The 13,955-nt window shown below is 33.0% G+C and overlaps 1 protein-coding gene across 1 annotated transcript; it reads right to left on the bottom strand.

Moving 5' to 3' along the window:
- Nucleotides 1–5,170: 5,170 nt before the first annotated feature.
- On the bottom strand, nt 5,171–6,757 carry LOC127158968 (uncharacterized; the record flags this gene model as incomplete). The annotated part of the gene is made up of 3 exons (XM_051101909.1): nt 6,603–6,757; nt 5,690–5,983; nt 5,171–5,395 (listed from the first exon to the last, which is right to left on the bottom strand). Coding segments are annotated over exons 1-3 (652 nt in total), but the record flags the coding sequence as incomplete, so codon positions are not given.
- Nucleotides 6,758–13,955: the final 7,198 nt, after the last annotated feature.

Genomic DNA, 13,955 nt, shown 5'->3' with positions numbered 1-13,955 from the left:
TTTTTATGAATCATGACCTAATCTAGAGTATATCATATATTAACATTGTAGTGACATTTTTATTCAGTGACCTGAGAAAACCAGCTTATTTGCAAAATAGTTTACTCGTCAAAGGCAAACAGGTTTTTGATGTATTGCATCACCTCTACAGGCACTGAGCCATTAAAACGTGTCAAAGAATGAATGCAGTTTGTAGAAAGTTTTCCATTATGACTTGCGACATTACAAACAATACAAGTTCCCACCGTTGAGCTTCAAGCGAGGTGTTTCCCATGTCGCTGTAGGGTGCTCTCACTGTAATAAAAATGCATTTTAAACACTTTGGGCTTATTGTTTTGTCATTCAGAGAAAGCGATAATTAATCTGTCTTTCTCTCGCCCACCTTTTTTCCATTTGTTTACTTCGACTGTGCTCATATTACTTCTGTGTCACATGACTTCTGAGTCACAGTGTTGTGTTTTGCTTGCTTTCTTTCATTCATTCATAAATTCATTTATATTATATATTATTATATTATTTATTTTGTGACCCTGGACTACAAAGCCAGTCATAAGCATCAATTTTTTAAAAATTCTTATTTAAGCATTACCTGAAAGCTGAATAAGGTTTCCATTGATGTATGGTTTGTTAGGATATGACAATTTTGTCTGAGATACAATCTGGGAGTGCAAAAAAAATCTATATATTGAGAAAATCACCTTTAAAAACTGTCCATATGAAGTTCTTAGCAATGCATGTTACTAATTAAATACAAAGTTTTGATATATTTATGGTAGAAAATTTACAAAATATCTTCATGAATATGATCTTTACCTAATGTCCTAATGATGTTTGGCATAATCACTTCGTCTCCTGCTTCTGCTCTTCAATGGCTTTGCTGAGTCAAACGCCCTGAAAATGACCTACAAGAGCCGACCATTTAAAAAAGTGGTTTAATACAATGCACACAATGTGGAAACATAAAACATTACTAATTATCAAATTAACAGTTTTTTCATTCATTGTAATATTAGCCTAAATTCTTTTTTCTTCCATAAGTGAATTAAACCACTGCTGTTTTATTACCTAATAAAAACCTACTAAGTTAAGGCAATCATTTACTTCACATGAAATGTTTGGTGTGTTTCAGAAGAAAAACAGAGGCTGTACAAGCGTGGCCTGTACAGAACTTCACACAAGTGAACCACATACAAAGTGAAAGAATAAAGAAACAAAACAGTGTATTGTTTCCTTCACTTTCAGTTCATAACATTATCCATTTTCTTCATTTAGAAATAACAAGCAGCAATTCTTCACCAAACGACACGTGATCAACAAAAAAATATATTCACCTCAGAACAAGATGAAAGTGAGACGATTATGTACATTAAGGTGCTTTTTAAAAACATAGTTTTATATGATCTATACATCATATACATTCTATACATTCATATTTCACCAGGAGGACATGCTCTCTGCTGGGAGAAGAATTCATTGCAACAGGTGCATAAGACACCTAAGCAGAGAATGGCTTTAACCAGTTACCACAAATAAACACATTTAAAGAAGTCCACTTCTACAACAATTTACAAATAATTTACTCACCCCCTTGTCATCCACGATGTTCATGTCTTTCTTTTTTCAGTCAGAAATTGTGTTTTTTGAGGAAACATTTCAGCATTTTTCTCCATATAATGGACTGATATGGTGGCCCGATTTTGAACTTCCGAAATGCAGTTTAAATGCGACTTCAAACGAACCCAAATGCGGTTGTAAATTATCCCAGTCGAGGAAGAAGGGTCTTATCTAGTGTAATGATCGGTTATTTTTATAAAAAGAATACAATTGGTATACTTTTTAATGTCAAACGCTCATCTTGTCTTACTCTGCATTGACTGTTTTTGTTCCGGTTCATGACAGTTAGTGTATGTCAAAAAACTCCCATCTCATGTTCTCCCTCAACTTTAAAATCATCCTATATCGCTGTTTTACCTTTTTTGTTAAGGGTGTTTGATCTTCTTTGCATGTTCACTTTGCAAAGACTGTGTCTGTACTTCTGCAGTGATGTAGGATGATTTTGAAATGATTTTTGAAGTTGAGGGAGAAAATACGATTGGAGTTTTTCTGTCTTGAGGCAGAATACACAGAGTTCAGGGAGAGCAAGGCAAGATGAGCATTGGAGATTAAAAAGTATTTAAACTGTATTTTATTTAATGAAAATAACCAATCATTTCACTAGATAAGACCCTTCTTTCTCAGCTGGGATCATTTACAGACCCAGAAAAATGTTGAAATGTTTTTCTCAAAAAACATAATTTCTTTACGACTGAAAAAAGAAAGACATGAACATCTTGGATGACAGGGGGTGAGTACATTATATGTGAATCTTTGTTTTGGTGGAAGTGGGCTTCTCCTTTCAGAAAGGCAATTTGCAAAGATGCAAATGCTCTCTAGAATCCAAAGCCATAACATTGAGGTGGACATATCTGATATTCTTGAAGTTTCTCTGTTTGTTGTTCTGAAGACAAAACGTTTTAAAAGTTATGAGCTCTCTAACAGTGCTCATCAACATCAAAATGATTAAGATGATCAATCAAATCAAAAAAGACGGGGCTTTACTGTTCAAAGACACTTGAATTTCAGTGAATCTTCAGTTATAACTGTAATGAAGTGAGTCCGTGGCACAATACTTCTACTTACTGCTTTTGGCTTGTCATGAAGTTAACCACATTTATGTGTTTTTAACATTTTTAAGCATTCAAGTTTAAACCATTCAAGCGCAAGACGACGTAAAAGAGAATTGGCACTCACGCATTGTTTTCTGTGCACGCACACAGAGAGCTGCATCTCAGACAACGTGGTGTTACCGAAATCAGTTCACGTTTGGGCATTATCGCGCTTGAGCGGACAAAATACACACAAAATTAAATCAAATCAAAGGAAAAATGCCTTTTTTGTCAAGTACCCTTTTAAGCACAGTCTTAACTGAAATGTGAAAAGTTTGAAAAGTTTTCAAATGAACGTAAACTGCTGAGAGAAAATCTGATACGTGTCACATCAGTGCATTAGGTCTTAAAGTGACAGCAGTTTTTAATATACCTGCTACTGTCTGTGTCAATTTGTATTAATGTTAATTAATAAATAAAGGAAAAATCACTCTGCTCAAATTTGCTCTTGCTCTTGATAGTACTGTTAGACCTAACTGAAAAGCTTAAAGCACTGTTTCTTTCATTTGTATCCTTGTGCTATTGATAGAAATTTTATTATTGATTGTTTACTTGTCTTTATGTAACATTATTTATTAAAATGCAAGGTAACAATACAATAAACAATAAAATAAAAAACAACAACTTTTTTCTTTTTTCCTTAAAAATTATGTTTATAATAATAATTTGCTGAAAAAGTATATTCTTTGTTTAATTTTAATAATCCATTGCATATTAAAATGAAATGTTGCAATGAAAATTAAAATTGATTATTACCCAAATGCTCAGTTTTGGTCTGTGCTGTACTTTCACAAAATGAAAGCTGTACTATTAATTTTGCAATTGCAATATTAATTTTGCAAATTTTTTTTTTTTTAGAAATCTTCATACAACTATACAAGATCTCCAGATTTCATATTAAGTCAAAACAAGCATAATTAAAGCATTATAAAGACCTATTTGCTACACATACTGTAGATTGTATAGTACTTTCTCAGGTAAATAAAATTTTATAGAAATAAAAATGCAAATAGTAAATCCATGTTTCATTTCATGTCAGCTGGCATTTGAATAAATATGATGGATTTCTTTTGTGTGTATTATGATGGTTTCCTGTCTGTCACTAGTCTGTTGTTAGTTGTTTTGTTGTTGCATGAATGGTTAATGATGAAATTACAAAACATACCTGGAAAGAAGAAACAGAAGCTGGAAATAAAAGAAACTAAGCAAGATCTGAAAAGCGTTTTATATATATTTTATATATCTGCATAATATCAGCTATCAGCTACCTTGCAGTGTAGATATTAATCAGCAGACACTGAAAACTCATAATGATCAGTAAGTGCACAATAAACATTTACAGTAAATAAAATTAAGTTGACATTATTTCTGTTGTGAAATCAGTGTGTGGTTCATCTGCCATGTTTACATCTGTTGCTATACAAACACACTGTATGGTGGCCCTTTTATCTGAGTCTTGTTTTTTTTTTTTTTTTTTTTTTTGTTGATGTGATGGAATGCAGGATTTTCCTGACACAACACGTGACAGGCATTTACTTTCATCAGCTGTAGTATCATTTTGTTCTCTTTCTCAGAAGAGTTATTACTTCTCAGACAGTTACTCCTGAATCTCAAACAGTAGACAAAGGCGTTAGCAACAGGTTATGGATCTGTTCCCAATGGAGTGCATGAACTGATCATCAAATATAAACACTGAATGCAGTGTAGGTTGCTTTGAATAAAAGCGTCAGCCAAATGCATAAATAATTCATTACTCAGATTTCAGAAAACTGATTCCGGGGGTTGATTTAAACTGTACAGGCTTAAACTAAATAATGCATACTATACAAATCAGTTTTTTTGTAAAAATTCTTCAACCAACTAAATTTTTTAACTGGTATAACTGCACAAATAAATAAACAAATGATCCAGATATTCATCTTTAGAGGGTTTTACAAATACAGTATTTATTCATAAACAAATGATTTAAACATTTTTTTTTTTTTTTTTTAAATAAATAAACTACTGTAAAAAACCACACTGTTCACTACAAAATGCATGTCCAGAATATTAAGAAATATAATCTCCAAACTTCAGCTATATTAACATTTACAGTATCAAACACAAAATTGACATTCATTTTTTACATTCATTGAGGGCCAGACAAAAAAAGAGCAAAACCAGCTTGCCTTTCTCTGTTTCCCCTTAAAGTTCACAAAGACTTGAGTTCATTAAAGTCACATATAAACATATATACACTGAACAAACAGATCAATAATATACTGCTGTTTCACAGAAACGAGTATAACACAGACACATAGTTTTAAGACAATGACAAGAGTTATATGTTCAGTATTTTGAGATATGAAATACAGTAGAGTATGTAGTTTAGGGGAGTTTAAATAAAGCTTTTATCTTTCATGAGCACCACATTGATTTTGTACTGCTGAGTCAATGCTGTTATATCACATTTTCTGGACAATTACTGTTGTCTTCATCATGTTTGATGCATAGAAACATCCTTCTCTGGAATCCAAAAGACTGCTTTTTGCAAATGATTGTCATTAAGATGATGATGAGGATGATGATGATGGAACAGCCCACAACTGAACTGATGACAATACCCTTAGATCCAGTATCATTAGATTCAGTATCCTTAGATCCAGGTTCCCCAGTATCTTCAGATTCCTTTGCTTTTCTTAATGATGACTCTGAAAGATGAATTTAAAATGTTTTATGACACATCGTTTAAATCATAAACTCAACTTCAGTCTATCAGCCTGCAGACAGTCAGATTCTCCACACAGACCTTCACAAAACACTTCTGCTGCTGAGAATCTGATCAAACTTATGTCACAGGCAAATCTACACATCTCTAAAAATCACTCTGATTGAAGTATCTTGAGAGATGTTTTTTGAAAACCATGATCATGCAACAATTAGGCCATAAACATTCAATAAATCACAAACATTTATTGAAATATAAACAACATTATATACTATACCTGTTATGACTACAGTGAATTCTGTATTTTTGCTTCCACACTTTGTTTGCACAAAGAATCTGAATTTTTCTGTCATTGCTGTAGTTGGAGTGTAGCTGCAGGTGAAGCTGTTTCTCTGATCACAGGGGTTCACAGGAGACTTTTTACAGATTTCTGCCTCATTATTGATCTCAGAGTATTTAAACTTATATCCTGTAATGCAGCATTCAGTGTTGTTCAGTGAGACGCTGCAGGTGAGATTTACTTCTTTCCCCACAGATCCAGTCACATCATCACAGCTTACACTGAAGTCATCTGAAAAATAACAATGTATATCATATAATACAACAACTGAAGAATAATAAAAGTCTCTGTTGTTATTATTTTTAACATCTTATAAAATTCTGATCCTAACATATTCACACATATTAATTGTGTCTGTGTCCATGTCAGTCATACAGTAAATATACTGTACTCTTTCATTAGAGAATCAATTAATAAGTAAATTCACTGCAGTATGTGTTTTATAGGTTAGATTTTCAAAAGGATTTTTTTTTTTTATTTTATAATTTGTTATGAGTTCTAGCTTTAATATATACACTTTTTTTTTTTTTTTTTTTTTTTTACTAATCAGCAGAGAAAACTCAAGATCATATAGTCATGATTGAAAATGTGATTTTGTACTTATCTGCTTAAACACATTGTTTTACATAAAATAACTTGATCGTATAAACACATAAATTGGTAGAAAAATGCTTTAATGGATTTCCTTCCTATTGTGTAAAGTGTGCAAAGAGTAAAACTAAAACTTTTTTTAATCAAACTCTTTTGAAAGAGCCACTTGTGTTGTATATCTAAAAATCATTTTTTTCATAATCTTAGATTTAGCCTTCAAAATTTTAACACACTTTCTAGGAGATGTTTATCCTCTTACCATCATCATCATCAGCTTGACAGACAGGAGAAAAGGTCCAAACCAGAATGAACAGCAGCACAGCATTTACAGCATTCATGGTTGTGATTCTGCAATAGAAATAATGACAGAAATTTGCATCAGATATCAACATTCTTCAGAAAAATTTTGCTTAGATTTAATCAGTTCCGTTAAGAATATTAAGAGAGGGAGGAGAGAAGAGAGAGAGAGAGAGAGAGAGAGAGAGAGAGTTTTGATTTTTTTTTTGATTTTTAGAAAACTTTATTATACATTAATTATATATATTTAAAATCTTCCATATATTATTTCATTTTATATTATCACCAAAAATTAGAGAATTATTTTCAACTTTACAAAGTACTTCTCCATCAGTCCAAATCATTTCAAAGTCCATTAGATTTTTCATACAGTAATAAAAAGAAAAATCATGTCTAATTCTTGTTTTTACAAATCCTTAAAAACAGTCACTATATTACAGTCAGTTCCAAGGTCAATTTTCTGTTTTCTACTTAAGTAAATAGACATCTTTGATTGACCTATAATAAAATTCAGCAAACACCCCATTCTTTTCTTTGCTTTAGACTCCTTAAACCCATAAATAAACACAGGTATACTAAACATTTCATTAAAATCATCAAAAATCATTTTCAGCACTTTAAACAGAGATTTCAACCTTTCACAATATATGAAACAATGGAAAATAGTTTCTCTCTGCCCACAAAAAATACAACTATCTTTTAACTGAGGATTTAAAATAGAAATGAAGGCATTCACTGCAACAATGCTTTGCAAAGAGAGAGAGAGAGAGAGAGAGAGAGAGAGAGAGAAACCACACAGACTACTTTCATTGTGCTTTATAGTAGTTTAAAATGACCCGAGGTTGATTAAACAATGACAGAATTTCAGTTGTTTGGGTTTCTTTTTGTAACCTATTCCTTCATGCTTTAAGAAACACGAACATCATCAGCTTTAGAAACCTATATTTATTCTAATACAGAAAACTATCAGTATGTCAAACTTAAATATTTCGCAAGGTTTCACACAATATCATAGATCATGCTTTAGACTAATCATGCTTTGTAAGGACTCGTGAGTGTAAAATACAGCAGCGAAACGACGAGATTCGGTACATATTACAGTAGTAAATCACAGCGCGTTCAATAAAACACACGTTCATCAAATACAAAACATATCTGCTGAATCTACAACACCACGACAGAAATTGAACGAGATGAAAAAAAAAAAAAAAAACTTTTTATTGCATTCTTTTTACTGCGTAGCTGAAGGCAAAAACAAATCTAAACTAATTCGGTAGGAAACACTGCAGATCAGACAAAATCATTTACAAAATAAGCTGTCTAAGTTCATAGGCAGTATAAACTCCTGCAAAATGTGTAAATCACATACTACGAAAACAGCATGCATGCAGACCTATTCATGATTTTCCATGGATTAGTAAATATGAAATTATTTCCTGTTCAGAGAGAGTTATTGCTCACCGGTCTGGTCTGTGTGTGTGTCTGTGTCTCCTCACTCTCTTCAGTTCATTCCGCTCTGACTCTTTCTCCGCTGCTCACACCAGTATATAAAAGAGGTTCACAAACTTTCACTTTCAAAATTACTCAATCAGCCTTCAAAGGACACGCAGCTGTTCATTTTGTTATAACATTTTTGATCAGTAGTTGGCGCTGTTACTAACCTGCAAATTTCGATTTCGTCAAATACATCACCAGTGTAAGCTTCATGTTTAATACTTCTACATCACTCTTGTCTTTGTAGGAGTTCCGATGTCAAGAGATGACCAATCAAATCAAAGGCGGCATTTTATTTAATGTAAGCTGGCACTTAAAAGCTGTATGGTAATAAATAAGATTCTTTTAATTCACGTATATTATCGTGGTTTCTTCAGCCCACGTGCCACACCAATCTGCCGCTGCCACTCAGTGTTGCCAAGTCCGCTGTTTTCACGCGGAATTGGGCTACTTTAACACTGTTGTCGCGGGTTGAAGCGACGCCAATATCGTCATATTTAGCCCCTGAAATATTAATTTACCAGGGGAACCCGAACCAAAAAAACGTGTATTTTATCCCCTGGAACCTGATTTTTTAACGGTAGACCTCCCTCGAAACGGTATGCATGTGACGTCACCGTCAGCTGGCGTAGCTGCGACTCCGCCCACCACAATTGGTTTCAACGCGAATGCTGCGACAGAACAGAAAAAACACCTCTAAAACCAGAACAAGCTTTGTGATTGACTGTACAAAGGGATTTTACAAGAAACCTGAGGTATATTTTTACAGACTGCTGAAAGCAAATGAAAACAGAAGCAAATTAACAAAAACAAACATTTGGTCTCCAGGCAGCGAAACTTGGATTTGCAGTTATCATTTCATGTTAATATGTTGAATTGTGCAATAAAATCATATCCTATATATTGTATTGTAGTATATTGTATTGACAAGTCATCAGCGAAATATTTACCATCTTAAATTCTGCATAACTGGATGTTTTTAAATAAACACTGACAAAAACGATATACGTTTTTCAGCTGGACGATATGATGATATATATAACATAAAGGTCATCATCGGGGTTTAGACCAATCTATTTTGTATTTACAAAATGAGTTTACATGCAAGTTTGCTTTATTTATTTTCCCTGGCGTCAAAATCAGACACATGTGAGTGTTAGAAAACATGATTTCTGGCTGCATCAATATGCACTGACCACTGGATATTTGTTAAGTTAAGAACATTATATCAAGTTCAGCAACCTTTAGTTTAAACTGATTATCATTTGTTTTACTTGTGTTTTCACATCTTCCCTATTAAATCCATTCACGCTAAAGGCTCTCTTTCCAGTCTGGCTGAGGGGGTGTGTCCTGGCTGAATGCACCTGAATTGGGCTTTTTTGCCACTCAGTCTGGCATGAGGGGGTGGTGTCCTGAAAAGCTAGAAATGAAGCTCATATTACATTTTGTGTGATTTGTCATTATGCAACTGTATAATTTATATTTTCATCATTTCAGCTATCAGCCATTTTGAAGTACAGATATTAACCAGCATACACTGAGAAACTCATTGATCATTACATGCACAATAAACATTTACAATAAAATGAAGTTTATCTTGTCATGTTTACACCTGTTGCCATTCAACACACTCAGTGGTGTTTTTTGTGGTTTCAGTTGACTGCTGTTCTAATAGATTGAATGAGTGATTTTCTCGACTCTGAATGCGCATTACGTGACAGCTATTTGCTTAGCTAGGATAATTTTTTTTTCTCTTTCCCGGAACAGATACTACTTCTCAGACAAGTTCTCCTGTATCTTAAACAGTAGACAGTGGTGTTAACAACAGGTTATAGGTTTGCTTTCCACCAAGTGCATGAACTAATCAAATATAGACCTTGAATGCAAAAGTAAGTTACTTTGAATAAATACAATTCAGTCCTAAGATTTCAGAAATCTGATCTCAAGGTTGATTTAAACTGTGCAGGCCTAGACTAAAATCATTCTACCTCAAATCTAAAAAAACAAAACAAAACAAAAAACAGTTCCTGTCTTACACAAATAAACAGATCAGCTCTTCGTACTCTTTACCCATTTTACTAGTTTAACTGGTATAACTTAGCCAGAGGATGGAGGATCCAGATATTCATCTTTAGACAGTATCACAAGTCTTTTTTTTTTATTTCAATGTTAAAGTGTTTATTAATTTCAGTGTTTTTTTTTTTTTTTTTTACAATTAACCATTGTACAAAACTGCACCATTTATACCATTAGAAAATGCAGAATGTTAAAAATATGATTTCCAAACGTAAGCTATATTAACATTTACTGTACAAAACTGACATTCATTATAGACATTTCTTTAAAAAAACAACACAGTTTGAGTTTCACTGTTTCCTCTTAAGGCTTGAGTTCATTAAAGTCACATATACACATATTTACACTGATCAAACAGATCAATAATATACTGTTATTTCAGAAAGACCCAATCAGCTCCACCGTGTGATGATGTCATTATGTCAGATTGAGTTTCAGGTGACCTATATAAATATATATTTTGACATTTGGCTATCTAGCGAAATGATCGGTTAGTTTCATAAAAATAATACAATTTATATACTTTTTAATGTCAAAAAACTCCCATCTCATGTTCTCCCTTAACTTCAAAATCGAAAATTGTCCTATATGGCTGTTTTAGCTTTTTTTGTTAAGGGTGTTTGATCTTCTTTGCATGTTCTCTTTGCAAAGACTGTGTCAGTACTTCTGCAGCAATGTACACTCTTAAAAATAAAGGTGCTTCACGATGCCATAGAAGAACCTTTTTGGTCTAAATAGTTCCATAATGAAAGTTTAACATCTGAAAAATCTTTCACAAAAGGTTCTTTGTGGTAAAAGAAGGTTCTTCAGATTATAAAAAGGGAAGAAAGAGATGGTTCTTTAAAGAACCTTTGACTAAATGGTTCCATAACCAAAAATGGTTCTACTATGGCATTGCTGTGAAGAACCTTTTTAAAGCACCTTTATTTTTAATAGTGTAGGATGATTTTGAAATGATTTTTGAAGTTGAGGGAGAAAACACGACTGGAGTTTTTCAGCATACCCTAACTGTCTTGAGTCAGAATACACAGAGTTGAGGGAGAGCAAGACAAGACGAGTGTTTGAGATTACAAAGTATTTAAATTGTATTTTTTAAAGAAAATAACCAATCATTTTGCTAGATAAGACCCTTCTTCCTTGACTGGGATCGTTTACATCCACATTTGGGATCATTTGAAGCCGCATTAAAACTGCATTTTGGAAGTTCAAACTCGGGGTTGCTCATATCAGTCCATTATATGGAATTGTAATGAGTTAAAATGACTTTTTTAAATTGACTTAACTTAAAAATTTTAAGGCAGCTGCTGACCTGAAGTTTTTAAGTTGAAACTGGTGAAAACATTTTACAGTGTAGACACTCTCTTTCATCTATGTCATTTTTGGCATATTAGGCTTATGAATATAATGTGTGCATATTTTAAAATAAAAATAGCATATTGTTTGCAAATTGCTCAAATTCAAGACATGGTTACACCCTTGAATACCAATTAACCTTCTGTACAGGTATTAGAATCAACAATGTTTTAATGGTTTAACATAAGAACTTTTAATAACATTAACAGAACAAATAACTTAATTGGCTGTATTTACAATTATATAGTTATACGCATGACCCTCTTCCAAAGAGTGAAGGCAGTTTTGTATCGTCTGTTTAACCTGAATGCATATTCTTCTTTGTATGGCACATTTTAGTGAAGCTGCTTTTGAACAACATGCATTGTTAAAAGCACTATATAAAGAAATCTGAATTCACTGGATAAACACTTATCCACCCATGACAGAACCTGTTGTTGCAAAATCTCCCCCTCATCAAAGGTAAACAGGTTTTTAATGGATTGCATCACGTTGCAACCACATGTCAAAATATCAGTGCCGTTTGTAAAAATTTTCCATCATATCAAACAATACAAGCCTCCACCGTTGAGCCTCGAGCGAGGTGTTTCCATGCTGATTCAGGGTGACTTTTGCTGTTATAAACAAGTGTTTAAAATAGTTTTGAAATCATTGTTTTGTAATGCAGTAACATAAGTACCACTGTGTCTTGAGAAAGTTTTTCATTCCTTCACCCCAGTGGGCTCCAACTCGTCATGTGACACAGAAGCAGTCCAAGTATAAAAGTTTGGCTGAGCTACAATAATCACAGTCTTTGTGGGTTGATACTGTCTGAGGCAAACAGGCAAAAGACTGTCTCTTGTGACTTTCTCCCAAAAGATATCAAAACAAAAAACAAAATGCGTATATCATGTGTATGTTGTACATCACTGTCTGTAGATATCAATATCAGCATCAGCCATTGAAAAACATGTCAAAATCAAGAAAATAAAATGAAATGAACTCTTTAACTGTCACTCCCATTTTTGAACACAGACATAAAAATGCACTATCCAGACTTAAATTTTTATAGTTCATGAATGAAAACCTTTTTGTAATATGATTGTCCGTGGTAATGCAATGTCTGATTTTAAAATGCCTTTCAAAGGATGAATTTTGAGATTTTAAGTTTTGAACAGATAAATAATTTCTTATGAAGTGTGAAAGTGTGGGAAAAAAAGGCAACAAAGAAAGTCTTTTGTGACAAAGGTCAGAACTCGTGTTATGATGTAGATTTTTTAAGTTGCACTCTTGAAATATATTAATCTATTACTTTTCCTACATAATTTTTAACACAAAAATATGGTAAAATATCTATATAGGAGTCTTAGACCTTTCCAGTGATGTATAGTTTGTCATGATTAGATTAGGATTTATTTGTAATATGGTGAAGTGAACTTCAAAAACAGTTAAAGGGTTAAGGTGTTATTGTTTGTTTATTTGCTTATAATATATAACCGAATACATGTTACATGACAATGCAAAACCGTGATTATACAAATCTTTACAGCCTTTCTCATGATAAATGCAAAAGATTTTGCCCATAGGCTTGCAAAAGTTTAATTTGTCTGTGTTATTGATTTACAATTAATATTTACAAATGCTTTAACCAATGACGTTCTATTTCGAAATCCCTTCTTTTCATATTTTAACAACAAATATCTACAGAATTCCTGCAGAATGACATAAATAGATAAGAAATACATTCAGATCATCTTTAAACATCAATTTCACTGGTAAACCTCTGAGCATTGTTTCTTGAGAATGGTGTTGAATATCAAAAACGACTTTTTGATGCAAACTAAAGATTATCTGAGCCATTTTTGATGAAGATTGGACACATTTTTATGAATCATGACCTAATCTAGAGTATGTCATATATTAACATTGTAGTGACATTTTTATTCAGTGACCTGAGAAAACCAGCTTATTTGCAAAATAGTTTACTCGTCAAAGGCAAACAGGTTTTTGATGTATTGCATCACCTCTACAGGCACTGAGCCATTAAAACGTGTCAAAGAATGAATGCAGTTTGTAGAAAATTTTCCATTATGACTTGCGACATTACAAACAATACAAGTTCCCACCGTTGAGACTACAGCGAGGTGTTTCCCATGTCGCTGTAGGGTGCTCTCACTGTAATAACCATGCATTTTAAACACTTTGGGCTCATTGTTTTGTCATTCAGAGAAAGCGATAATTAATCTGTCTTTCTCTCGCCCACCTTTTTTCCATTTGTTTACTTCCACTGCACTCATATTACTTCTGTGTCACATGACTTCTGAGTCACAGTGTTGTGTTTTGCTTGCTTTCATTCATTCATTCATTTCATTTATAATCATTTGTGACCCTGGACCACAAAGCCAGTCATAAG

Source organism: Labeo rohita, unplaced genomic scaffold (genome assembly GCF_022985175.1).
Source record: "Labeo rohita strain BAU-BD-2019 unplaced genomic scaffold, IGBB_LRoh.1.0 scaffold_1814, whole genome shotgun sequence".
Taxonomy (NCBI): Eukaryota; Metazoa; Chordata; class Actinopteri; order Cypriniformes; family Cyprinidae; genus Labeo; species Labeo rohita.
Note: the sequence above shows the minus strand (reverse complement) of the source record. Positions and strands in the feature narration are given on the sequence as shown.